This window comes from Ochotona princeps, chromosome 5 (assembly GCF_030435755.1).
Source record: "Ochotona princeps isolate mOchPri1 chromosome 5, mOchPri1.hap1, whole genome shotgun sequence".
NCBI lineage: Eukaryota > Metazoa > Chordata > Mammalia > Lagomorpha > Ochotonidae > Ochotona > Ochotona princeps.
Genome location: NC_080836.1, coordinates 20,392,660 through 20,419,183, shown reverse-complemented (window position 1 = coordinate 20,419,183; position 26,524 = coordinate 20,392,660). Strand labels below are relative to the sequence as shown.

The 26,524-nt window shown below is 43.8% G+C and overlaps 1 protein-coding gene across 1 annotated transcript in view; it reads right to left on the bottom strand.

The window, feature by feature from the left end:
* UBXN4 (UBX domain protein 4) overlaps positions 1-22,620 on the bottom strand; it is a 38,538-nt gene extending 15,918 nt beyond the window's left edge. Inside the window, exons 1-6 of the mRNA XM_058664446.1 lie at positions 22,320-22,620; positions 13,425-13,527; positions 12,634-12,662; positions 11,700-11,818; positions 10,803-10,974; positions 5,275-5,368 (exon numbers count right to left, since the gene is read on the bottom strand). Of these exons, the coding sequence (XP_058520429.1) occupies positions 5,275-5,368; positions 10,803-10,974; positions 11,700-11,818; positions 12,634-12,662; positions 13,425-13,527; positions 22,320-22,401 (599 nt within the window). The 5' untranslated portion in view covers positions 22,402-22,620. The remainder of the gene's footprint in view (positions 1-5,274; positions 5,369-10,802; positions 10,975-11,699; positions 11,819-12,633; positions 12,663-13,424; positions 13,528-22,319) is intronic.
* Between the last annotated feature and the right edge of the window lie 3,904 nt (positions 22,621-26,524).

The window sequence follows — 26,524 nt, the reverse complement described above, 5'->3', positions numbered from 1 at the left end:
TACTGGACAAGGAACATTCTGGAAACAACTAGTCTGTTTCAAAACGTCTAATTCATTTAAAAATACAAACAAAAATGGGGAGAGTTCCTCGGCTGGATCTTGAATCAGGGGGGAAATGTCACAAAGAACATTATTGGGTCAATTGGGGAAATCTGAATATGGACCACAATCTCACTGCATTAATGCATAATATTTTTTTACTGTTATAATAGTACTATGCTAATATCTAAAACTACCTCTATTTTTTTAAAGATTTTAATTTAATTTTATTGGAAAGGCATACATACACAGAGAGGGAGATCTTCTATCTGATCATTAACTCCCTAAGCAGCTGCAACAGCTGGAGCTGAGCCAATCTGGAACCAGGAGCTCTTCCAGGTCTCCCATGCGGGTGCAGGGTCCCAAAGCTTTGGGCTGTCTTTGACTGCACTGCCAGGCCACAGGCAAGGAGCTGGATGGGAAGCGGGGCTGCCGGGATTAGAACTGGTGCCATTTTGGATCATGGAGCGTGCAAGGCGAGGACTTTAGCCATTACGCTATCACACTGGACCCACAACTACCTCTATTTTTAAAATTATATACCAGTGCTATAATTCTGAGGAAACGACAAGTAATTTTATTTTAATATAGTTGAAAATCTACATTGCACCTAGTTGCTTCATCACTCTGGCATTTGGACATTTCTTGATGGTCACTTTGCCTTCCTTGGCACTAGCCACAGCACAGACTAGATCTCTTGCTCAGAATCAACAGAGCTTCAGCCACTTAGCAGATACATGCTTAGCTAGTTAGGGATGAAATAAAGTGTCTGTAACTTTCAAACAAATTAGAAAAAAAGATGAAGGTGTTGGAAGCATTTCAAATAAATTGAAGCTGATAGTACTACATATGAAGGTATTTTGAAAAGTTTACAGAAAATGTAATTAAATAAAATTTATTTTGGCATATAAAAATTTTAAATCGGGCTTGACAGCGTGGACTAGTGGCTAAGGTCCTCGCCTTGATCCCATATGGCCGCTGGTTCTAATCCCAGCAGCTCCACTTCCTCTCTATCTCTCCTCCTCTCAGTATATCTGACTTTGTAATAAAAAAAATAAAATAAATCTTTAAAAAAAAAAAAATTTAAATCCATTCATCTAAAGAGTCTCAAAAAGTTTACAGGGCATGGCGTGGTAGCCTAGCGGCTGAAGTCCTCGCCTTAAATGTACCGGAATCCCAAATGGGTGCCGGTTCTAATCCCAGCAGCCCCACTTCCCATCCAGCTCTCTGCTTGTGGCCTGGGAAAGCAGTCAAGGATGGCCCAAAGCCTTGGGACCCTGCATCTGCATGGGAGACCAGAAGAAGCTCCTGGCTTCAGATGGGCGCCGCTCTGGCTGTTGAGGCTACTTGGGGAGTGAATAAGCAGACGAAAAATATCTCTGTATCGCCTCCTCTCTGTATATCTTACTTTCAAATAAAAATAAATCTTTTTTATGCAAAACACATTACTGAAAAATTATGCAATCATTTCAAAAGTTTTGGGCAAAAAATAAACATTTCTAAATTCTGCATTTCTACAAACTTGAAAAAATATTTACAGGGACCAGTGTTATAGCCCAGCATCCCCCATAAGCATCAGTTCAAGACCCAGCTGCTCCACTTCCAATCTGGCTCTGCAATAATATGGCTGGGAAAGCAGCATAAAATGATGCTTGGGGCCCTGTACCCATATGGGAGAACCAGAAGCAGCTCTGGCTCCTGGCTTCAGGTTGGCTCAGCTCCAGCTGCTGAGAGCATCTGGGGAATGAAAGAATAAATGGAAGACGTTTCTGTCTCTTCCTCACTCTGCCTTTCAAACAAAATTAAATAAATCTTAAAAGAAAAAAAGCAGCAACTTTCAAAAAGATGTATTTATTTATGGTTTGACTAATTCCACAGGCAGAATGACAGAAAGACATAATCTGAGCTGGGATCTGACATGACAGGTTCAGTGTTACACAGCCATTCCCTTTAAAGCCCATAATGAAGAGGGGCTGGCTGTCTGCACACACGAAGGATGGACAACAGAAGCCTCTCTCTCAGTAACATTTTCCCTTCCTGGCCTTGTACCTGCACAAGGCCCATGGCTCTCAGCATTCCTCACCTTCTGAATAAACCTTACCACTTTTTAAGTTGCTGGTGTCTGTGCTTAAAATACTTTTGTATGGCCCAGCACCATGGCCTAGCAGCTAGGAGTCCTCACACTGAGCGCGCACCGGGATCCCATATGGGCCCCGGTTCTAATCCTGGCAGCTCCACTTCCCATCCAGCTCCCTGCTTGTGGCCTGGGAAAGCAGTCGAGGACGGGCCAAAGCTTTGGGACCCTGCACCCGTGTGGGAGACCCAGAAGAGGTTCCTGGTTTCCGGCTTCGGATTGGCGCAGTACTGGCCATTGCAGTCGCTTAGGGAGTGAAACATCAAACGGAAGATCTTCTTTACTGTCTCTCCTCCTCTCTATATATATGACTTCGCAATAAGAAAATTAAATAAATCTTTTTTAAAAAGTGCTTTAAGAGGCAAGAACCTAGGAAATAAATAATAGACCTAGACCACAGCAAGATCATACACAGGATTGATGGTTCCAAGTTAATCTGGGTCAGAGAAAGCATCTCAGTTCTGAGAGGGAAACCAGCACCGATGCTGCAGAGGATGGAAGGTGATGTGCTGGAGCTAGGAGAGCATCAGATGCTTTACCGCAGGGATGGCAAGGAGGAAGGGCAACTCTGAGGGATAAAAGAAATCTGGTATAAAACATTTCATAGGTTGTAATTATTAGTTATCATTATCAACGAATGAATCCACAAAAGGAACAAAATCCCTGAGTATGAAATCAGAATAACAACATGTAGGACCTCAGATTGATTAGTATTAGGACTGAGGTTTCAGTTTCATTGATTTATTAGATCTGATAAGTTCATTTTAGCAACAAAAATCTAAAGTACTCATAAGATTTTAATTCTATTACTGAATGAGTTAAATTTCTGAAAAGGTATGTAAGCAGTAAAAAATTACTTTCCAATAGAAACTGTTTCAGTATCAAGTCTGTCTATATTTCACTCAATTTCACTGTTAATATCCTGTCAATACTGTTAACAATATTTATTAGTATTCCTCTTGCAGAGGAAATTTAAGTACTTTCTTATATGCCTTTTAGCATATGTATACACTAAATAAAACACATCACCACCAATGTATACATGTAAAAACTTTAGGTGAAAATGGTGCGATACTCCAATTGTAGAGCCATATAGGTAGTTGACAAGCTCTTATACCGCAATAAGAACTATTAAGAAACAATAACAGAACTACCCACTTATTCCTCTGCACCTAAACAGCATTCCTGCCATCCCAGCTTGGCCCCAGGTTTTCAAGTTCTTCACCGTATTTTTTTCTCATCTTCTTGCTATGCCACGTGGTAGAGGTCAGGGTGCAGAGCAGGAAACCGGGTGCTGAAAGGATGATCCTGAGGTCATGGGCTCCCTGCTGCTGCCCTTTCAGCCTTGCACCATGTGCCGTCACTTCCCCACTGTGAGAGGACCGTCCCTGCTTTTCACCTCAGGGTCTGACTATGCTGCAAACCCACCGAACAACAATCAAAACCTAGGTTTTGCTGAAGTGAAGCTGCTTTTACTGAATCATAGGCAAACTCAAAAACTCAAATGTAATTGACCATTATGAACCCCATTTGCTCAAAACACTGTCATGAACAAGAAAATATCAACTCTAAACAATTTCTAAAATTTCCATATAATACAACATGTTTTCAAGTAAGCATTAAGAATATTCTGTCCCCATATGGGTGTTGGTTCGTGTCCCAGGAGCTCCACTTCCACTCTAGCTCTCCCCTGGCTCATAGCCTGGGAAAGCAACAGAGGGCGGCTCAAGGCCTGGGGCCCCTGCACCCACGTGGGAAACAGAGAAGTTGTTCCTGGCTCCCAACTTCAGACACAACCAGCTCCTACTACTGCAGCCATTTGGGGAGTGACCCAATAAACAGAAGTTCTCTCTCTCTCAACTCTCTCAAGTAAAAACAAACCTTGGCAGTGAAAAATCTGCCTAAAGGACCAGCAACACAGTGTAGAGGGTTGAAGCCGCTGCCTGCTGCACTGGCACCCATATAGGTGTCAGAGTAAGTTCAGGATGCTCCATCGCCAATTCAGTCCCCTAAAAATGTGTCTGGGAGAGAGTACTGCAGGATGGCCCAAGTGCTTAGGCCCCTGCACTACATGACAGACCCAGAAGTCCTAGCTCTTGGCTTTTGGCTGCAACTTGGCACACTCCATGTGTTGTGGGCATTTGGGGAATGAACTGAGGGACAGAAGACCTCTGACTCTCAAACAAATCTTTCTTAAAAAAGTTATCTACCAGGCCTGGCGCAGCAGTCTAGCGGCTAAAGTCTTACACGAACCGGGATACCATACGCTCGCTGTCTCTAATCCCAACGGCCCTGCTTCCCATCCAGCTCCCTGCTTGTGGCCTGGGAAGGCAGTCGGGGACAGCTCAAAGCCCTGGGACCCTGTATCCATGTGGGAGACCCAGAAGAAGCTCCTGGCTCCTGGCTTTGGATGGGCTCAGCTCCGGCCACTGTGGTCACTTGGGGAGTGAATCACAGGACAAAAGATCTTTGTCTCTGTCTCTCCTCCTCTCTCTGTATCTGAGTTTCCAATAAAAATAAATAAATCCTTCAAAAAAAATGTACTGTTCTTTAAAAAAAATTATCTACCTACTAACCATTAATTCACACAGCTGTTAAAAATCACAGCATAGGGCCCAGTGCGGTGGTATAGCAGTTAAAGTCCTTGCCTTGAACACGCTGGGATCCCATATGGGCGCTGGTTCTAATCTCGGCAGCTCAACTTATCAAAAATGCAGAATTCTGAAATTCCATTTGTGTTATTCTTGCTTTTATTCTAATTAATAAAATAAGCACTTCAGTGGAGCAGGTAAAGCTATTACCTGCAAAGCTGGCTTCCCAAATGGGTGCCAGTTTGAATTCTGGCTGCTCCATTTCTGCTCCAAGTTCCTCTTAATGGTCTAGAAAAGCAGTCGAAGATAGCCCAGTACTTGGGCTCCCCCACGGATGAGACCTGGTGAAGCTCTTGGCCTCAGCCTGACCCATCCTTTGCTACTGTGCCCATCTCAGCAGTGAACCAGAAAAATGGAAGATCTGTCTTTCCCTTTGTAATTCTGATGTGTAAACAAATAAACTGAAAACCACTTTTTTTTAACAAAATAAGTGCAAAGGTAAGAGCAAACCTTTCAACTCTGACGGTGAGATCCTCTGCAGGTCTCTGACTTGAACATGCAATAGGCTCCCGAGAGGCAGCAGCACGGCCTGAACTTTCTCCTCCTTAATTAATAAATAAAAAGAAATAAGAATACTGCATTTAATGTAATTTTTAAGATAGAAATCTTCTGGGTTATGACATCTATTAATAATCCTATTTCTTGAATATTACATACTTACCCCAGCACAGAGCAGCAGATAAGAAATGAGCTATTATTAAGCTTTCTGAAGTTTGGATCTAGACAAAATGGTGTATGAATGAAAAAAAGGTAGTTACCCCAGCCACCCAAAGTCATTGGTGCAACATGCAGAAATAGCTATGTGGCGAAAGATCTGGCCAATACTAAGCTTCACTCTAGAGTAGCACAGCCCATTACCTATACTGTCCAAAATATTAGTCACCAGCTACACGTAGCTAGTGAGCACTTACAGAAGCTGCTGCAGGTAAAGGTCTAAATTTCTACTTGCACTCACTCCTAACTGAAACAAACACATGTTGCCATGGCTACTGTATCTTAGAGCCAAGTCTGATGTAGGTATGCTTCTAGAATCATCTTGGTCTATGAAGGGATCTGTTCCTGCTACTCAGAGTAATTCTTCAGAGAAAATCTTTTATCTGTACAGTTACTAAGGATTCCTGAAGAGAAGAATTTTGTCCTTGCCTATTCCTGAGGATAGATGAGACCTGGTACTTTTCTTTCAAAACCTTGTTACATACTTTTGACCACCTGTTCTTTATAAGTAACATGTATGGGGCCCAGTGCACTGGCTCAATTGGCTAATCCTCTAACTCCAGGACCACCAGCATCCCATATGGGCACCAGTTCACCTCCCGGCTGTTCCACTTCCCTTCCAGCTCCCTGCCTATGGCTTGGGAAAGTAGTGGAAGACAGCCCACCACCTTAAAACCCGACCCTCCACCCATTAGGTCACCCAGAAGAAGCACCTGCTCCTGGTTTTGGCTCAGCTCTGGACATTGCAGTCATTTGGGGAGTGAACCAGTGGATAGAAGATCTTTCTGTCACCCTTTCTCTCTGTAAATATGCCTTTCCAATAAAAATAAATCTTAAAGCAAAAATTAACATCTATCGAAGAATAAGGACTTTGGAGCCACAATGCCTGGATCCAAGACTTGCTTGGCCACTTCAGTAAATTATTTAATCTCTCTGTGCCTCATCTTCAAAATGGGGATAATTAAACCTCATGTGGTTGTTATGAGGAACAACAATTAATAAAATTAAAAATACTTAGAACACTTTAAGACCAGCACATATTGGGCATGGCGCGATAGCGCAGCGGTTTAAGTCCTCGCCTTGACCGTGCTGGGATCCCATATGGTCACCGGTTCTAATCCCGGCAGCCTTGTTTCCCCCATCCAGCTCCCTGCTTCTAACCTGGGAAGAGGCTCCAGGTTCCTGGCTTTGGATTGGCTCAGCTCCAGCCGTTGTGCTCACTCGGGGAGTGAACCATCGGATGAAGATCCTCTTCTCTCTCTCTCTTCCTCTCTGTATATCCACTTTCCAATAAAAATAAATCTTAAAAAAAAAAAAAAGGGCCCAGCGGCATGGCCTAGCAGCTAAAATCCTTGCCTTGAATACCCCGGGATCCCATATGGGTACAGGTTCTAATCCCGGCAGCTCCACTTCCCATCCAGCTCCCTGCTTGTGGCCTGGGAAAGCAGTCGAGGACGGCCCAATGCTTTGGGACCCTGCACCAACGTGGGAGACCTGGAAGAGGTTCCAGGTTCCCGGCATCGGATCAGCGCAGCACCAGCTGTTGTGCTCACTTGGGGAATGAATCATCGGACCGAAGATCTTCCTCTCTGTCTCTCCTCTCTGTATATCTGACTTTGCAATAAAAATAAATAAATTAAAAAAAAAAAAAAAAAAACAGACCAGCACACAATAAGTGCTTTAATTATTCCATAGAACTTTCTGTTAAAACATCTACCAGCACAGCAGTGATTTCAACTCTTGGATAACAACTGATAACCTCTGGCAGCCACTGTGCATTAGGGAGGAAATCAACCACCCTTCTTTAGTAAATAAAATGAATGCCAAGAACATAATGTATCTTGATATCAACAAAACTTCTGGGCCCGGCGGCGTGGTCTAGCAGCTAAAGTCCTCGCCTTGAAAGCCCCAGGATCCCATATGGGCGCCGGTTCTAATCCCGGCAGCTCCACTTCCCATCCAGCTCCCTGCTTGTGGCCTGGGAAAGCAGTTGAGGACGGCCCAATGCATTGGGACACTGCACCCACGTGGGAGACCCGGAAGAGGTTCCAGGTTCCCGGCATCGGATCGGCGCGTACCGGCCCGTTGCGGCTCACTTGGGGAGTCAATCATTGGACGGAAGATCTTCCTCTCTGTCTCTCCTCCTCTGTGTATATCTGGCTGTAATAAAATGAATAAATCTTTAAAAAAAAAAAAAAACAAAAAACAAAAAACTTCTGCAGATATCTACTAAACAAGCTAGGGAAAAAAACATGGGATAGCAGAATGAAGTGGATCACTGAATGATAAAAAGTGAACATATGTCAAAAAGGAAGCTTTCTACTTATAATAACAGAATTGTCTCTCTGGTACTTTATAAATGACTCAAAGGTACACACTATACATTTCTAACTTTATGAGTAACCCACAACCGAGTGAAACAGCTTATTGTAGTCATATTTGACTGATAATTACTAAATAGGAAGTTCTACAGTAAGAAAAAAATCTCAATGAACCAAAAACAACTGATAAAATCCTAACCAGGGACTAGCTCTGTAGCATGGCTGGCTGGCGAAACTTCCACCAGTGTTGCCTGCATTCCATATGGACACAGATTTGAGGCCCAGAGGCACCACTATCGATCCAGCTCCCTGCTTGTGCCTCTAAGTGTTCGGAACCCTGTAACAACACCAAGAAGCTAGGAAGAGGCTCTGGCTCTTGGCTTTGGTCTGGCCCAGCCCTGGCCACTTCAGTCATGTGGGGAGCAGACTAGCAGAAAGATGTGTCTTTCCCGATCTCTCTGTAACTCTGCCTTTCAAAAAAATTAAAAATATGTATTGGGCCCGGCAACATGGCCTAGCGGCTGAAGTCCTCGCCTTCAACGCACCGGGATCCCATATGGGCGCCGGTTCTAATCCCAGAAGCTCCACTTCCCATCCAGCTCCCTGCTTGTGGCCTGGGAAAGCAGTCGAGGACGACCCAATGCATTGGGACCCTGCACCCGCGTGGGAGACCCGGAAGAGATTCCAGGTTCCCAGCTTCGGATAGGCACGCATCGGCCCGTTGTGGCTCACTTGGGGAGTGAATCATCAGACGGAAGATCTTCCTCTCTGTCTCTCCTCCTCTGTGTATATCTGGCTGTAATAAAATGAATAAATCTTTAAAAAAAAATATATATATATATTAAAATCCAAACGTAATGAAAATCAGGGAAAATTCTGCCTCTAGGTTTAAAGAGTCAGCTGGATTATTAGGTAGAATGTGTCTTCCAACGGATACATACATCATTACGTATGTATTTTAAAGGAATTCTTGCTAAAACAAAATAACTTAAGCCTGTAGCTTTAACCATTTAATGAAAATAAAAGGAAGAGAGGAATATTTACATAATACTAGGAGGATGTGCAACCTTCATACTATTGGAAACCACACACAACACAAAAAAAGCCTACTCCTAACCTCGGAGCATGCCCACACTGGGCCCAGGGATGGGTGAAAGGCTGGGTGGGGCTTTTCCCTTCATCTCCTCTCTTACCCCAGATACAGGAAAAAAACAATGTGGAAACAATGGTCTTATCCACTTGCCTGTAGCCCTTGACCCTTTGTGCCCTAATCAACTATGTAAAGATTACCAAATAAAATAAAAAAAAAAGCCTACTCCTAAGTTCTTTATGTATTAATAATCTCATCAACCCATAGCAACAGATAAGACCATAATTCTAACAGAATAAAAAAATACAGTAAAACTATCTATCTTTGATAAGGGACTATGGATTTGTGGGGATTTTGCCATTTTTTAGTTATCTTGAGTGAGTATGTGGCTCAGGTGTTGTGATCCCTTTGCAACACCCACATCCCCGATCAGAGCGCATGTGCTTAAGTTCTCCTTTCTGTCTAGATTCCAACATTCTACAGATGTACACCCCAAGAGGCAGCAGGTGATAGCTCATTCTCCCTCCCTCTGCTTTTTTTTTTTTTATTTATCTTATTTTTATTTGAAAGTCAGATATATAGAAGGAAAGGACACAGAGATAAGAATCTTCCATCTGCTGATTTAGTCCCCAAGTGGCCCCAACAGCCAGAGCTGAACCAATCCAAAGCCAGGAACCAGGAGTTTCTTCCGGGTCTCCCACGTGGGTGCAGGGTCAAGGCTGTGGGCCGTCCTCTGCTACTGTCCCAAGAAGAGGGAAGTGGGGCTGCCAAGATCAGAACTGGTGCCATATGGGATCCTGGTGCATGCAAGGAGAGGACTTTGGCTGCTAGGTTACTGCGCTGGGCCTACTCTGTCTTGAATACATAAATTTTTGAAAGAAAAATTGTTCACAACTTTAAACTTGGAGAGACTTACAAAATCACTATCTGTCTTGATATTTGAAAAACAGTGTATTAGCAGAAATTATAAATCAACTCTTGTGGTTTGATTCCTTGGTAATGAAGGGTACATTCACTTTATCCTCTTTGCTACTAATACATTGGAGATAATCTTTAAAATTCACATTAAATTGGGCCCAGTGCGGTAGCATTGTGGATAAAGTCCTCATCTTACGCACACCTGGATCCCATTCGGGCACAAGTTCGTGTCCCAGCTGCACCGCTTCACATCCAGCTCCCTGCCTGTGGCCTGGGAAAGCAGCCAAGGATGGCTCAAAACTTTGAGACCCTGAACCGGCATGGGAGACCTGGAGGAGGCACCTGGCACCTGGCTCCTGGCTCTGGATAGGCTCAGCTCCAGCCATTGCAGTCACTTGGGTGTGAACCATCAGATGGAAGATCTTCCTGTCTCTCCTCCTCTTTGTAGATCTGACTTTCCAATAAAAATAAATACATTTTTAAAATATAAATAAATTTTAAGTTAAATGAGAAAAGAACCACAAAATATTTCTTAGAAAAATACTAATCAAAAACGTTTACAATGAAAAGAAATGCTTTTTTCATTTAAAAAAATCATTTATCCATATTTTAAGTGAAAAGCATGCAAAGAGTGAAAGTGATCATTAATGCACAGCTTCAAATTCCACAGTAGCTGAATTGGATATGGCAAAAGTCAGCAGAGCAGACCTCAGACCAGGTGCCATACGCATTGCAGGGAACCAAGTTTTTAAGCTATCACCTGCCTCCTGCCACACTGCTCACTAGTAGAAGCTATGTAACAAGCAGTGCTGGGATACCAAATTCAGTGTCTCCCAAACAAGATGCAAGCATTCCCAACAGCATCCTAACGACTGTGCCAAACTCCCACCCTGGGAATATTTCTCTTATAGCCAAAAAGCTGTATTTTAAATTACCTGCTGCAGTATCTGATTTTGTATTAGAACTGGATGACGTCTCACAATGCTCACTTCTGGACTGAGAGTTATCCAAAGTGTCATTAGGTTCACACGAGGCAGACGGAGCGGAGACTGAGCCTTCTGACTGGCTGCTGTTAGCCACCGATGTTTCACCTTTCAATGAGTGCATCTAGGAAGGAAACAAACCAGAGCTTAATGAAAAGACAGGAATCTAAATCTATATCAGCTTACAAGTCCAAAATAAGTATTAAGCCCATTTTATAAGCTTTAAGAAAAATATTAAACTGTCACAAGTACAGGAATCTAAGAAATGCAATAAATATCAGAACTGTATTGTGGCATTCAACTGAAGCTAACAAGTGCATTAAAAAGTTTATGCACAGTACTGATTTCTCTTCAAATCAGAATACAAAGAAAAACTTAAAAGGCTATAATAGCCATTTGCTAAAAATGGATAGAAACAAGAAATTACTGAGTATAAAGTTCTTAAAGCATTTAAAGTTAGGGACTTGATATGACAGCTACACTCTTACAACAACAAAACAATGATGAAGTGTATTAACAGAGTAAGACGAGAGGTAAGAGTTACAGGTCACTCAGCTATGAGATGCTTCTAAAAGTTTGTGGAAAATGTGTACGGAAAATTCAAAAATGTCAAATGTCTTTGTAACAAAATAAACTCGTCTTTAATTCTACTCTTCATAAGCATCTTCAAGTATCTCCTATTATTAGGTATAGGCATCTGTGCAACTTCATAATGCAATTTTTTAGTTCAGGAAGATGGCACTTACTATAACAGCATAACGCTATAGAAAGACTAAAAACACTACCATTAAATTCTTGACATCCCATTTTTTCCTTAATTATGCAAAGAGCAGTTCTGTTCCTTCTCACCTGTCGGACTTTGTGAATTCTTTTAACAAGCTCATCTGCAGAAATGCTCCCTGCTATTACTTCCAAGGGAATCCCACTATCTCCAATAAAAAAACTGGATGGAACACAGACCACTGGATCTGCACAGTTTAATTAAGGTTAACAATCCATGTAAAGCAGAAGGAAAACTTAAAAAATTATTTCTTTCACAATGTAATCTGTTAATGTTTATAAAATTCACACTACCCTAACATGGCTGTAGTCTATGTAAAATAATTCTATTGCATACCACCCTTGAGTAAAGAACACATTCTCCTCTATCATAACTTTAATATCCATCTGGCTACAAGCTGCCACTTGGCATCTACTTTTTTTTTTCCTTTTTTTTTTTAATTTATTTATTTTTTATTGCAAAGTCAGATATACAGAGAGGAGAGACAGAGAGGAAGATCTTCCATTCAATGATTCACTCCAAGTGACCGTCACGGGCGGTGCTGCGACGATCCGAAGCCCGGAGCCAGGAACCTCCTCAAGGTCTCCCACACGGGTGTAGGATCCCAGGCTTTGGGCTGTCCTCGACTGCTTTCCCAGGTCACAAGCAGGGAGCTGGATGGGAAGCGGGGCTGCCAGGATTAGAACCAGTGCCCATATGGGTTCAAGGCGAGGACTTTAGTCACTAGACCACTGCGCAGGGCCCTGGCATCTACTTTCTAACATTCTAACCAAAGTGTTCCAACATATTACTGATCAGATACATTTCCTTATTCCCTCCTGATTTACAAAACATTAACTCAAAACCAACAGTAATATCAAGTTTCCATTAGAAGAAAACATGACTTCCTAAAGAAAAATGAATAAACGTCTGAACTTCATCAGTTAACCACAAGGGAAATAAGCAGTAAATAAGCACACACACTCTTTCACACAAACAGCCAATTCTTCATTGAAAGGATACAGATTTGTGAAAACTGCAGGCAGGCTTCACTGTAAAACAAAATTAAACAGAATTATTAGGTGAATCCAACTGTTTTCCACATACTAAGCTAAATTTATACAATTTTCTGTACTGTGGTCTGTGGCACAGTGGGTGAAGTCTCAGTCTGTAGCATCAGCATCATATAAGGATACCAGTTTAACCCTAGGCTGCTCCACTTCTGATTTAGCTCCTTGCTAATGAACCCAGGAAAGCAACAGAGGCTGGGCCAAGTGCATGGGCCTCCTACCCACATGAGAGAACCTGATGAGGCTCGTGGCTTCAGCCTGGCCCAGCCCTAGCCATTGTGGCCATCCGGGCAGTAAACCAGCAGATGGAAGATTTCTCTTTCCCTCTTTCTTCTTCTGCCTTTTAAACAAATAAATGAGTAAAAAATTTACTAATCAGAAATATTATTCTGAAATTTCTAGTTCAGATGCAGCAATCAACTGGGAGAAGAAAAAAGAATTTTCTTTTTCAGTGTTTTATAAAGAACCTTTTGCACTCACAATCCACAGCCTTTGGTGTCTGGATCTAGGGCCTTTAAAAGGAGTTAAAATCTGTCATGTTGCTTTCTCAACAGAATATTAAATATGCTTGAATATAATCTTATCCCCTAATAACATACAATGACTGCAACTTCCTATGCCTGCAATAATATAATATTCTTTTATAAAATTCAAAATGCCTACTAATAAAAATTGAGTAATTTTACAGTCAAAGACCATGATTACAAAAAATACAAAGCAATGAATATTAAAACATAAGCAAACCTTTTGGTATCAATTTTAATAGCAACAAAACTGTTTGAAGATGCTTCTGTCACTTTCTCATCTTCCCAACTTTCAGCCATCTGTGTAGACTGCTCATCATCACCTGTAAAATATTTCAAAGACTGTTGATTCTCTTCCCTAAAAACTGAAACTTCCAGTAAGGCACAATCCCACAAACACTATTTTCTATCAATTCTTAAAACTAAATTTTCCATGAAATGAAATATAACCGCATACACTTTTCACATAATAGAAGTAAAAACAAAAAGTACTAGTTAGATGATAGCACATGTTTTCTGAAAGATGTTGTTTAAATTATGGTACAAAAATGTTAAAATAAGAAATCATCGGAAGGAATGCATAGCATCTACTTTGGCTTTTGCACACATAAGTTTAGGAAATAAAGTAGCATACTCTTCCTTAATGTGCCATCTTGGTGTTAAATTCAATGTCTCCACAACGTAATTCATTTTCCAAAATTTCTCCAGGGTAGAAAAAGGCAGGTCTATCTTTGATTTTAGTTTCGGCCTCATCTTTACTGTAGAGTGCTAATTTTAAAAGCTGTGGTCAAAGAATTTAGCTTAGTGGCTATCTTGCCGCAGGGGAAAGATGTTACTGACTGGGAAAGGGAATATTTTCTACAGCGCTAAAATGTCCTGTAATGTGATCTAGATTACAGATATATAGTAATTCCCATATGCAAAAACTCATCAAGTTGTCATTTCACATGCACTCATTTCATACACTGTACATTATTCCACAACAAACAAAAATGTTGAAAAACTTCTATGAAGGCACTGCTTCAAATTCAGAGCCATGCGACTTTGCATAACCACTTACTGGTAGGCAAAAGGAAATGTGACTAAGTCACTGACAAGTATTTCTGAAGTTAGCAGAGATACATGCTCTCTCGGAAATGAACAACCCTAGCTAATGTACAAATTTTCAAAGATGGTTTCAGGACACCTTTTTTTGTTTTATGAGATCAGAAGCAGGCCCTATAGAACAGCAGGCTAATCCACCAACTAGAATGCCCACATCTTCAATCAGAGTGCCATTTCAACTCCTGGCTACTCCATACTTCCAATTCGGCATTCTGTTCACACAACTGCCACCCATTTATGAGAGCCAACTGAAGCTCCTGGCTTCTGGCTTCAGTGAGGGCCAGCCCTGGCTTTTGCAGGTACACAGGCAATGAGACAGTGGAGGGAGGATATGTCAGTCCCTCTCGATTACTCTACCTTTCAAATAAATAAATCCTTTTTAAAAATATGAAACTTTATTTTTAAGATTTTATTTATTTGAGTGGCAAAGTGACAGAGGGAGACAGAGAGGTGTCTTCTATTCACTGGTTAACTGTCCAAATGACTGCAACAGATAGGGCTGGTCAAGCTAAAGCCAGACACATCTCCCAGGTCTCCCACGTGGAAGATCTGGAAGAAGCTCCTAACTCCCAGCTTCAGACCAGCCCAGCTGTGGCTGCTGTGAATATTTAGGAAGTAAACCAGTGGATGGAAGATCTCTGACTTTCAAGCAAAATACATCTTTAAAAATGGGGGCAGTACAGTGTTGCAACAAGCTAACCTTCTACAACGTGGTGCTAGCATCCCAGATGGGTGCAGGTTTGTGCCTGACTGTACCACTTCCTATCCAGGTCTCTGCTTAATGCCTAGGAAAGCAACAGAGGATGGTCGGGGTCCTTGGGATCCTGCACCCACATGGAAGACCTAGAGGAAGTTCCTGGCTCCCAGCTTCAGATCAGCTCAGCTCTGACTATTGCAGTCATTTAGAAAGTGAACCAATGGATAGAGGACTTTCTTCGTCTTGCCTAATCTCTGTGGAATCTACCTTTCAAATAAAAATAAATAATTCTTAAAGAAAAAAAAAGAGATCTAACTTCCATAAATTAACTTCCATAAAGTTAGAGATCTAACTTCCATAAATTCATTACCCAAATAGTGATACCAGGCAGTGCTGGGCCAAGCCAAACCAAGAGCTTCATTTGGTCCCCATGTTGGTGGCAAGGGCCCAAACAGCCTTTTCTATTGCAGCTTTTCCTGTGACGTTGGCAGGGGGGTGGATCAGAAGTAAAGCACCAGAGGGCACCTTGTTTCCCTCAGTTTAATACAGGCTTTGCTTTCCTACCCCGGATATCTGCTTACTGCATATCATTCTTTCTATTTTCAGACCAAAAACCTGTTATTCTTGTTTTCAGTTGACTTTATCTCCAAAATGCATTAAAAAACGTAACTATTTACTGTACTTCCAATGTTATCACCCTGATCCAAACTACCACATCTCACCAAGATGATTCAAATATTTCCTAACTGGTATCCCTGCTGAGTATTTTCTTAACATAGCAACACCCTTAAAAACCCCTTTCTCCCTGATTCCTCAAAACAAGTCAGTTGTAAGAATCTACCCGTGGGATGGGTGGGAGGCTGGGTGGGGCTTCTCCTTTTATTCTCTTATTACTCCACATCTAGAAAAAAAGTAATAATAATGTGGCAACAATGGTCTTACCCACTTTCCTGTAGCCCTTGACCCTATGTGGCCTAATCAACTATGTAAAGATTACTAAAAAAAAAAAAACAGAGGGAGAATCTACATGGCCGGCCAGCACAATATCGCCTAAAGGCTAAAGTCCTTACCTTGCACACGCTGGGATTTGATTTGTGCACCAGTTTGTGTGCCAGCTGCCAGGTTTCCCATCCAGCTGCCTGTGTGTGGCCTAGGAAGGCAGTCAAGAACGGCCCAAAGCCTTGGGACCCTGCACACACGGGGGAGACCTGGAAGAAGCTCCTGGCTTCAGATCAGCTGAACGCCAGCCACTGCAGCCACTTGGGAGTCAATCAGCAGGTGGAAGATCTTCCTTTCCATCTCTCCTCATCTATGTTTATCTGACTTTCCAATGACAATACATAAATCTTTAAAAGCAAAATCTACATTGCTACAGGCAGTTTATCACCTATTTTGAATTTTTCCACTGTTCCTTTTTATTCCTACGCTACTAACACAATCCACCTGTAAGATCTCTGTAATAATTGTTTCCTCAGGGCCTGGCATGACAGGGAAATGGCTAAGGTCCTCGCCTTAAATGTGCCGGGATCCATATGAGCACCGGTTCTAATCCCGGCAGCTCCACTTCCCATCCAGCTCCCTGCTTGTGCCCTGGGAAAGCAGTTGAGGATGGCCCAAAGCTTTGGGACCCTGCTCCTGCATGGGAGACCCGGAAAGAACTTCCTGGCTCTCGGCTTCAGATCAGCACAGCACCGGCCGTGGTGGTCACTTGGGGAGTGAATCATCGGATGGAAGTTCTTCCTCTCCGTCTCTCCTCCTCTCTGTACATCTGCCTTTCCAACTAAATAAATAAATCTTAAAAAAAATAATTGTGGGCCCGGCGGCGTGGCCTAGCGGCTAAAGTCCTCGCCTTGAAAGCCCCGGGATCCCATATGGGCGCCGGTTCTAATCCCGGCAGCTCCACTTCCCATCCAGCTCCCTGCTTGTGGCCTGGGAAAGCAGTTGAGGACGGCCCAATGCATTGGGACCCTGCACCCGCGTGGGAGACCCGGAAGAGGTTCCAGGTTCCCGGCTTCGGATCGGCGCGCATCGGCCCGTTGCGGCTCACTTGGGGAGTGAATCATCGGACGGAAGATCTTCCTCTCTGTCTCTCCTCTGCATATATCTGGCTGTAATAAAATGAATAAATCTTTAAAAAAATAAAAATAAAAATAAATAATAATTGTTTCCTCTGTCTGGAATGTCCTTCCACACTCATCAATATGGTTGAGTTTAAATTCCCCTAACTCTTTGCTCAGATAACAGCCTCTCAGGAAGTTTTTTCCTTAACCACCTACTGTGTCCTGATATCCTGTAGATACTCCCCATCTCCCACCTCCTGCTATTTTTTCTGTACTACTTGTATCTTTTATTCTACTATTTTTTTAAAAGATTTATTTATTTTATTACAAAGTCAGATATACAGAGAGGAGGAGAGACAGAGAGGAAGATCTTCCGTCCGATGATTCACTCCCCAAGTGAGTGCCACGGCCAGTGCTACACCAATCTGAAGCCGGGAACCAGGAACCTCTTCCAGGTCTCCCACATGGGTGCAGGGTCCCAAAGCTTTGGACCGTCCTCAACTGCTTTCCCAGGCCACAAGCAGGGAGCTGGATGGGAAGTGGAGCTGCCGGAATTAGAACCGGCGCCCATATGGGATCCTGGCGCATCCAAGTTGAGGACTCTAGCTGCTAGGCCACACCACCTCTACTATGGTTATTAACTGTGTTCACTCTGATTGTCTCCATCAATGTCAATGAAGTTCCCAAAATGCAAAGACTGTTTGTCACTTCAGCTACTATTAAGACTGAAATTTCCACAATAGCTCTCTGCATATAGTAAGTTACCTGGCATATAGTAGGCACTTCTTACTTTGTGGAAAGAAAAGCTAAATGTCTGGTATAATTTTCTGGCACTACTTGACTGTAATGCTGAATATATATGCTTTTTATGAGATGAGATCCATGAATACGAGTTTTATAAATTTGGTCACAGGAAAACAGAACTACAGTGCATCCACAGACCAAGATCAAAAGGGTTCCCCATTAACAGATGCCCAAATATTGAGAAATACAGGGCCCATTATGCTGGCCTAGTGGCTAAAGTCCTTGCCTCACACGTGCCAGGATCCCATATGGATGCCAGTCCTAATTTCAGCACTCCATTTCCAATCCAGCTCCCTGCCTGTGGCCTGGGAAAGCAGTCAAAGATGGCCCAAAGCCTTGGGATCCTGCACCCACATGGGTGACCCAAAAGAGGCTGCTGGTTCCTGGCTCTGGATTGGTTCAGCCCCTGCCACTATGGCCACTTAGGGAGTGAATCAGCAGACAGAAGACCTTCCCCTCTGTATATCTGACTTCCCAATAAAAAAATAATAAAATAAATCAAATCTTAAATAATTCAGTGATCATTTTTTTAAAAGATTTATTTCTTTTATTACAAAGTCAGATATACAGAGAGGAGAAGAGACAGAGAGGAAGATCTTCTATCCGATGATTCACTCCCCAAGTGAGCCACAACGGGCTGGTGCGCGCCAATCCGAAGCCGGGAACCAGGAACCTCTTCCAGGTCTCCCACGCGGGTGCAGGGTCCCAATGCATTGGGCCGTCCTCAACTGCTTTCCCAGGGCACAAGCAGGGAGCTGGATGGGAAGTGGAGCTGCCGGGACTAGAACCGGCGCTCATATGGGATCCCGGGGCTTTCAAGGCGAGGACTTTAGCTGCTAGGCCACGCCGCCGGGCCCCTCAGTGATCATTTTTTAAAAATATTGAGAAATACGAAGTGAGGGAAAACTGTCACTTGCAATGAGGTCATTCTAAATGTTTCTTCAGAGCCCACACAGTAGGGACAGATATAAAATTCCAAGTAAATGAGCCAGCTATCATTCCATACAGGAACAACATTACTACAATCATAGCTGTGAAGAATGAGGACTCTTTCATTCATCCTTTCATATAGTCTCTATTTTATTTCACACTTATTTTTTTTCTAGGACTGGACTAGATACTAAATACCAAATAAATGAGACACTGTCTACTTTCAATGTGGCTTAAAATCCAATGACACAAAAAAGGTTCTGGTGGGAAACATGAAAAAATAATGAGGGGGCATCTTTACAATGGTCAGGGAAGTCCTCTCTGAAATGACACTGAAGGCAAGTCATGAAGGATGAAAAAGCTAATGCATACAAACAGCAACCAGAGAACATCACCAAGCAGAAGGAATCTGTGAGGGAAGGATGTGTGATCAGTGGGAGCCAAGACTCAAGAGGAAAGAGGCCAAAAGGACTCTAGACTTCTGGTTTACATAACCAGGTGAACTGGTGGTGTCACTTTCACATTAAATACTAAAAGAAGAAAAACAGTTCTAGTCAGTAAGTAAATTTTAACCTTGAGACTCAACACTGTGAGGGACCTCTGTGGGGACTGTCATGTGAGCAGCTGGGAGTACCATCTGCCTGTGGGGCTAGTGCATCTCAGTAGAGCCATGGTATTGTGTGGCTCGGTCCCAAATGTCACTCCCACTGCTGTCAGTGTCCATCCATGACTCAGCCTAGTGAAAACAGCTGCTAGACCAGGTGAGGTAAAAAAAGGTGAATGCTCCCCTCAGGGAAATTTCAATATTTAATACTGAATGGAAGGGCCCGACAGCATGGCCTAGCAGCTAAAGTCCTCGCCTTGAATGCCCCGGGATCCCATACGGGCGCCGGTTCTAGTCCCGGCAGCTCCACTTCCCATCCAGCTCCCTGCTTGTGGCCTGGGAAAGCAGTTGAGGACGGCCCAATGCATTGGGACCCTGCACCCGCGTGGGAGACCTGGAAGAGGTTCCTGGTTCCCGGCTTCAGATTGGCGCGCACCAGCCCGTTGCGGCTCACTTGGGGAGTGAAACATCGGATGGAAGATCTTCCTCACTGTCTCTCCTCCTCTCTGTATATCAGGCTTTCCAATAATAATAATAAAATCTTTAAAAAAAAAATACTGCATGGAAAGATCATCAATTTCCTTTACTGATTACTTTTAACCAAATTATCAAGTATGCTATGAAGTTAGATAGGTAACCTAACATTTCTGAAGTAAACAGTTACCTTGGTACCAACAGTATCTGGTTTAGGTACTTAACAAGAACAGCACAGGGGGCCAGTATTGTGGTGTGAAATATTAAGCAGCTGCTTGCCAGGCCAGCATCCCACAGTAAGCCATAGATTTAAATACCAGAAACTTCCCTTCAGAAGATGGCCCAAGCACATGGTCCCCTGCCACCCATATGGCAGCCTGGATGGAGTTCCAGGCTACTGGGTTCCACCTGGGCATTAGAGACATTTCAGGAGTGAACCAGTATACGGACTATCTCCTTCCCTGCCTTCCTCCCTGTTTTTAATGCCTTCAAATAAATAAATCTTTAAGAACACAAATACATAAAAATAAAAACCACACGCAACTATGTTCTCTTATATATTCAAAGTTATGAGCAAGACAAATATTGACAGCCCAAGTGCTTGAGTCCTACACCCATGTATTGAGATCTGGAAGACGCCCTTGGCTTTGGACCCGCCCGCCCAGTTGCTGCAGCCATGTGGGCAGTAAACCAGCGGACTGATGGTCTCTGTGTACCTCTCTTTCAAGTAAATAAGCCCTTTTTAAAAAGAAAGCAACAAAAAAGTAGAAGAAAATCATAAAGCTCTAAATGGTCTGTTACAGTTTTAGGAGCATAATGTAGATTCCTACAGTGGCATTAATCCTCCTTGGCCTTGGGAGATTAACTAGCTACAACTCTAGAAAAGCTGTTTTCAGGAACAAGTTCCGGGACAGACTCCTCTGTTCTATGGTTAACAGTCTCCTGTAAACATTTAACTGTCATTAATTAATAAAAAGTCAACTTAAGTACTTACACACAAAAAGCCCAAAATACAAGGTGTAAGACTTTTAAGTTTCAATTATTTTAATAAACTCATCCTGCTGCTTTCCAAATCTTTGGTAATTAAATCTGGCATTTCTTCTTTCTCAATAATTAGCCCCAAAATACGTTTTAATCATGTCTGGGCACCATCAAATATTAAAACCAAAAAATTACCATAATCTTAGATTTTCTGATTTCTTCACCAACTTGAATGGCTATGTAAACAGACTGTGTTTCGTTTTTCCTTAAGAAATAAACAACACTTTTCCTGAAGCTGTTACAGAATGTGATGTCAATCATATTTAAGACGGAAATTCTTTTTTGGTACAAGTCACTAAATGATCTGTAAAATGGGGATAATAAAATCTACTCCTACAGCAGGATCATTTCAGATTATATGTGAGCAATGTCATTTAAATATTATCAACCCATTACTGCAATTTCTAACCGCATAACATCATTTAGTCTTCACTTTTAACCAATTCATTTCCTCTTACATGGCCGCAGGGATTTTTTAAGTAAAGGAGACTACAGCACCAAAACAGCACCCCAGAACATGAAGCTACTCAAGCTAAGCAATTACACAGCACTTAGCCAAAAAGTCAGCGTAACTGTAAATTTCAAGTTCAATGTTAAACATCTCAGCAACTTGTATTCCACTGCCGTCGTATAAAATTAGAGAGCCATTTTCACCTCGTGAAATGCGTTCTAACTAAGCCGTGATTAAGCACAAACAGCTGAAGAAACACGCCTCACATTAACAGCAGTCACAGCCGAAGCAGAGACGTAAAGTTTTTCTTAAAGGCAGTTAAGACATGGAGCAACACAGGGGCAAATGAGTTGGCACGCGTTCTCGAAACTACATGGAATTCAGCTGAAAATCGACTACTTCTAGACCGATGAAGGAGACAAATCTATTTGGAACAAAGTAATTCCTGCACGTTGACACACACACACACACACACACACACACACTCTCTCTCTCTCTCTCTCTCTCTCCCTCCCTACACCTCCCCACCCCATCCTGAAGTTTACAAACGCTCTAACAGCTGCCACCGCAACCATCAGGTGGTTTCTCTTTGTGGTTCCCCGATGACACAGCTTTCTTCCTGACTAATCACCAAGTCCAACCGCTAGGCCGAGGGCCCGTTCCCACCCCGCACCCACCCGGGAGGAATCCACGGGCGTTAGGTCGGTCCTCGGGTGGGGGTGGGGGACTGGGGAGGGAGGCGGGCCGCGGCCAGGCCTGGCCGGCGCCGAGAAGCCAAGGCCGCGGCCGCCCGAGGCCTGAAGGGGCCGGTCGTCGGGGCGTCCGCTCGTCCGGCTGCGGGGAAGGGGACGCGGAGCCGGCCGACGCGCGGCCGAGGTAAACGCGAGGGAAGGCAGGCCCGAAAGGCCGTCGTCCCAGCCCGCCGCACCCCGGACCCCCGCCCCCTTCACCTGCCACGAACACCACGAACACCGCGCCGCTCCTCTTTGCCGACGCGATGGCGGCCGGAATGGCGCCCTGGAACCACAACATCGCTTCGGTAGGACCCCGGACGCTCGGTCGCAGTCAGCCGTCGCGGTCCAGGAGCTGGCTCCGCGCTCCCTCTTCGCCGGGCCCTGAGGCCCCGTCGACCCCGCCAAGCCCCGACTGGACCGGCCCGCGCCTCGGGCTCCGGCTCCGGCTCCGCAGCGGCGCGCCGCCCGCCAGCCGCTCGCTGAGACGTGCGCAAGCGCGTGAGGGCAGCACCGGGCGACGTGACGCCACGGGTACCGGCGGCTCGGGCCCCTGCGCCGCGTCTCGTCGGCAAGTCGGTGCGTGCGCATTCCCGACCCGAAGCCCCGCCTACCTGGAAGTGGAAGGATGAGTAACCGCTACGACATACTTGGTGCCGCTGCCAAGAGGCATGATGGGGATTGTAGTCTTCTCAGGCTTGCTTGGCTTCTTATTAGCAGGGCAGTAGGGATGGCGATCCGTGAAGCAGGGCGGGAAGAAGGAAACGCGATCTGTGTTCTTGACCTCACTGGAGTCGTTGAAAGGAGAGGATTTCGTCCCGACTTGAAACTAAATGGGCATTTTAGGAATTTATTTACGGGCTTTGGTTTTTATTGAACTGAGCCCAGTCGTGTAGAAAAGACAGAATAAAACAAGCCACAGTCCCTTTCTGGATTAGTCTGCAAACTCCTCCTCTCTGAATATCGGACTTTCCAATAAAAACAAAATAACATATTTTTTAAAAATAAAAAGAATATAATAAATGTGGGTGAAATGGTCATTCTTTGAGTCAATTGTTCACAGGTGTCATCTACATTTCCACTAAAGTAGGGTCCTTTTGTTTTTAGTTGAATTTTTTTAAAAGATTTTTTTATTTTTATTGGAAAAACAGATATACAAAGGAGAGGAGAAGCGACGGAGAGAAAGATCTTCCGTCCGACGGTTCACTCTCCAAGTGACCGCAATGACTGGTACTGCGCCAATCCGAAGCCAGGAGCCAGGAGCTCTCCCAAGCCTCCCATGCGGGTGCAGGGTCCCAAAGCTTTGGGCCGTCCTCAACTGCTTTCCCAGGCCACAAGCAGGGAGCTGGAGGAGAAGCAGGGTCGCAGGGAGTAGAACCGGCACCCATATGGGATCCTGGCGCATTCAAGGCGAGTACTTTAACTGCTACACTATCACGCTGGGCCCTTTAGTTGAATTTCTTATAGATTGAAGCACTTTATATTGTAAAGTTAAAGGTTGTTACCTCAGAAACTAAAACTAGGGGGAAGGGGTTGCAGACAGAGAGAGAAAAAGGAAGGAATTAAATTCTTAGAATTGTATCTACAAACTATATCAAATCTATTGAGAGGTTTTTTTGAGAGGGGGGAAGAATGAAGTGTTCAAAGAATCATTTGCAACCCTTCACTCATCAAATGTTGACCCTAGGCACTAGGGCAGTGCTGTGGTGAGGCATGTGGGGTCCTCCCTGCCTTTGTGACTACACAGTTGAAAGTAAACATTGAACCAGTGATTGTGAGTGACCATGAACGCCACAGAAAGGAAAGCATAAGCATGTGGTCATGGGCTCAGTGTTGTAGAAGCGTGTGATCATGAATTCAAACGTGGGGTAGCCATGTCACAAAAGGCTTTCAGGAGGAAATGACATGAGGGGAGATCTAACCAGGTGGAAGGCCATTCCAGACAGAAGAAGCAGTACTGTGGAGGCTTCAAAGCAAGCACACACTGGGCACTTGAACTTAAAGCAAATGCTCAGGTGATAAGAAGAGTGTGGTGCTAATGAGGCCACAAAGATAGGAAAGCATCAAATGATGCAGGGCTTGGGAAGTCATGTTCAGGATTACAGATATTTGTCAAGATAGTGTGTAGTCCCCAAAGAATTGTTAACAGAAGAGTGGCACCTAAAACTTGTTTTTCCATGACAGCATCACACATGGGTTGGCTTGGTGGCAAACTGGATGGATGTGAAGAGACCAGGTGTAGAAGGACATTATGACCCTGGAAGGTAAGGGAGCACAGGATTACAATTGATTGGATACTATTTGTATGAGAACAACCGAATGGATTCCTTTTGTATAACTGATTGGATATCATTTGTATGAGAACAGTTGAGTGGACAGCATGTGAATGAGAACACTTGGTGGAATATGCAAAACTAAAGGAGTTCCAAACAAAAGTATAGAAACAGTTGATAGGTTTTGCTGATAAGCTCAGTAATTCCTCCCTTACCCCATATGACCCTCAGTGTATAAAGTATGATGCCACTAATAAAGCAGTTGAGGACGGCCCGGAGCCTTGGGATCCTGCTTCCACAAGGGAGACCTGGAGGAGACTCCTGGCTCCTAGCTGCAGACTGGCACAGCTCTGCCCATTGTGGCCACTTGGGAAGTAAATTATTGGATGGAAGATCTTCCACTCTGTCTCTCCTCCTATCTGTATATCAAAAAAAATCTTTAAAAAAAAAAATAGAAAAAAAAAAGAAGGGGATTTGAGATGCTCTGTGTATACAGAAGATCCATGGGGCCCTGCAGGATGCCCTTTCTTCAAGAGATTGGGAAAAGCAAGGGGAGATAGGAGGATGCCTGAGGTCTTGAGAATTCCAACAATTCACAGGGTTGTAAAGTATAAACAGATAAGATGAGACAAGATGAAATGCTGGTGAAAAGCTGCAAGTTTTATGGAAGGAGGGGTATGTGTATTAGAGAAGTGCCATAGATGATTTCTTGGTCCTGAGCCTGATGGGTAAAGAAACATGAAGCAACTTAATTAGTCAATTACTACTTTAATTACCATTGTGATAAATACTTTGAAGTCCAAGTGCAGGTTATTAAAGTTTATTACTGGGGCTCGGCGGCATGGCCTAGCAGCTAAAGTCCTCGCCTTGAACAACCTGGGATCCCATATGGGCGCCGGTTCTAATCCCGGCAGCTCCACTTCCCATCCAGCTCCCTGCTTGTGGCCTGGGAGAGCAGTTGAGGACGGCCCAATGCATTGGGACCCTGCACCCGCGTGGGAGACCCGGAAGAGGTTCCTGGTTCCAGGCATCTGATTGGCGCGCACCAGCCCGTTGTGGCTCACTTGGGGAGTGAATCATCGGATGGAAGATCTTCCTTTCTGTCTCTCCTCCTTTGTGTATATCTGGCTGTAATAGAATGAATAAATCTTTAAAAAAAAAATAGAGTTTATTACTGGAAGAAATTATATCATCTGGAGGTCTGAAATAGGAATCCGTGGAGGTAAAGCACCCTACCTGAGGGAATTAATAGTTGATCTGAGAGCCAAAGAATGAGTACAAAATTAACCAAGAAGTGAAGCAGTAGAGGTGGGAGGAATAAATGTCGGGGGCAGATGGTAAGTAACATGTGAAAGCAATTCTCAAGTTTCAGTGGCTTGCCACACTTTACCTTCATTCTACTTGACGTGGTGGCACTTGGCAGCCAGTTTTGGTCTGAGTGAGCTGGAAGTCCCTGTAAGCCCCCAAATTTAATATCCCTTTGCCTGTCAAAATACCCTGTTTCCCAGGATGTACCTGTTTCATCTGACCAAAAAGGGTGAGAAGCCATGAAGATACAGGGATTTTAAGCTCCACATGAGGTTTACAAAGGTATCACAAAGTTCCCAGCTTGCTACACCCAGGCTGAAGCCCCAAGCTCTACTTTATAAAAGACTGTAAATGGTAGACAGCTATCTTTTTGTTCTCTGGACCATGAGGGGTATGAGAAATCACCATGAGAAATCACCCCAGGATCTCTGGGTCTCCGGAGGAACCCCCTGACGATGGTCTTTGGCTGAGATCTCAACCTCAGCTGTTCATGGGCTTGCAGCGAGAGCAGTGGACTGTACCCCAGCCTCTCGTCTCTGTCCTTGGACAAATAACTTCAAGAAGTCAAATACCACACCCTCATCCTGTTCATCAGCCAGGTGTGATGAATATACCTCGAGACATAGTTTTCAACCCAGTGCTAGTTTTTGTGCTCAAGCTTATCTGCCGGTGGCTTGAGGCACAGCTTACAGCCCTGCATGAGGAACGTGATCTGTGATTGGACCGTCCAGAGAGATAGGCAGGTCTACTAGCCAATTGCAACGACATTGTTGGGTGTGAGCACTGTTGGGACCGCCCTTCGCCCCCCATTTTTTTTTTTTAACTCTATATAAGCCTTTAAGT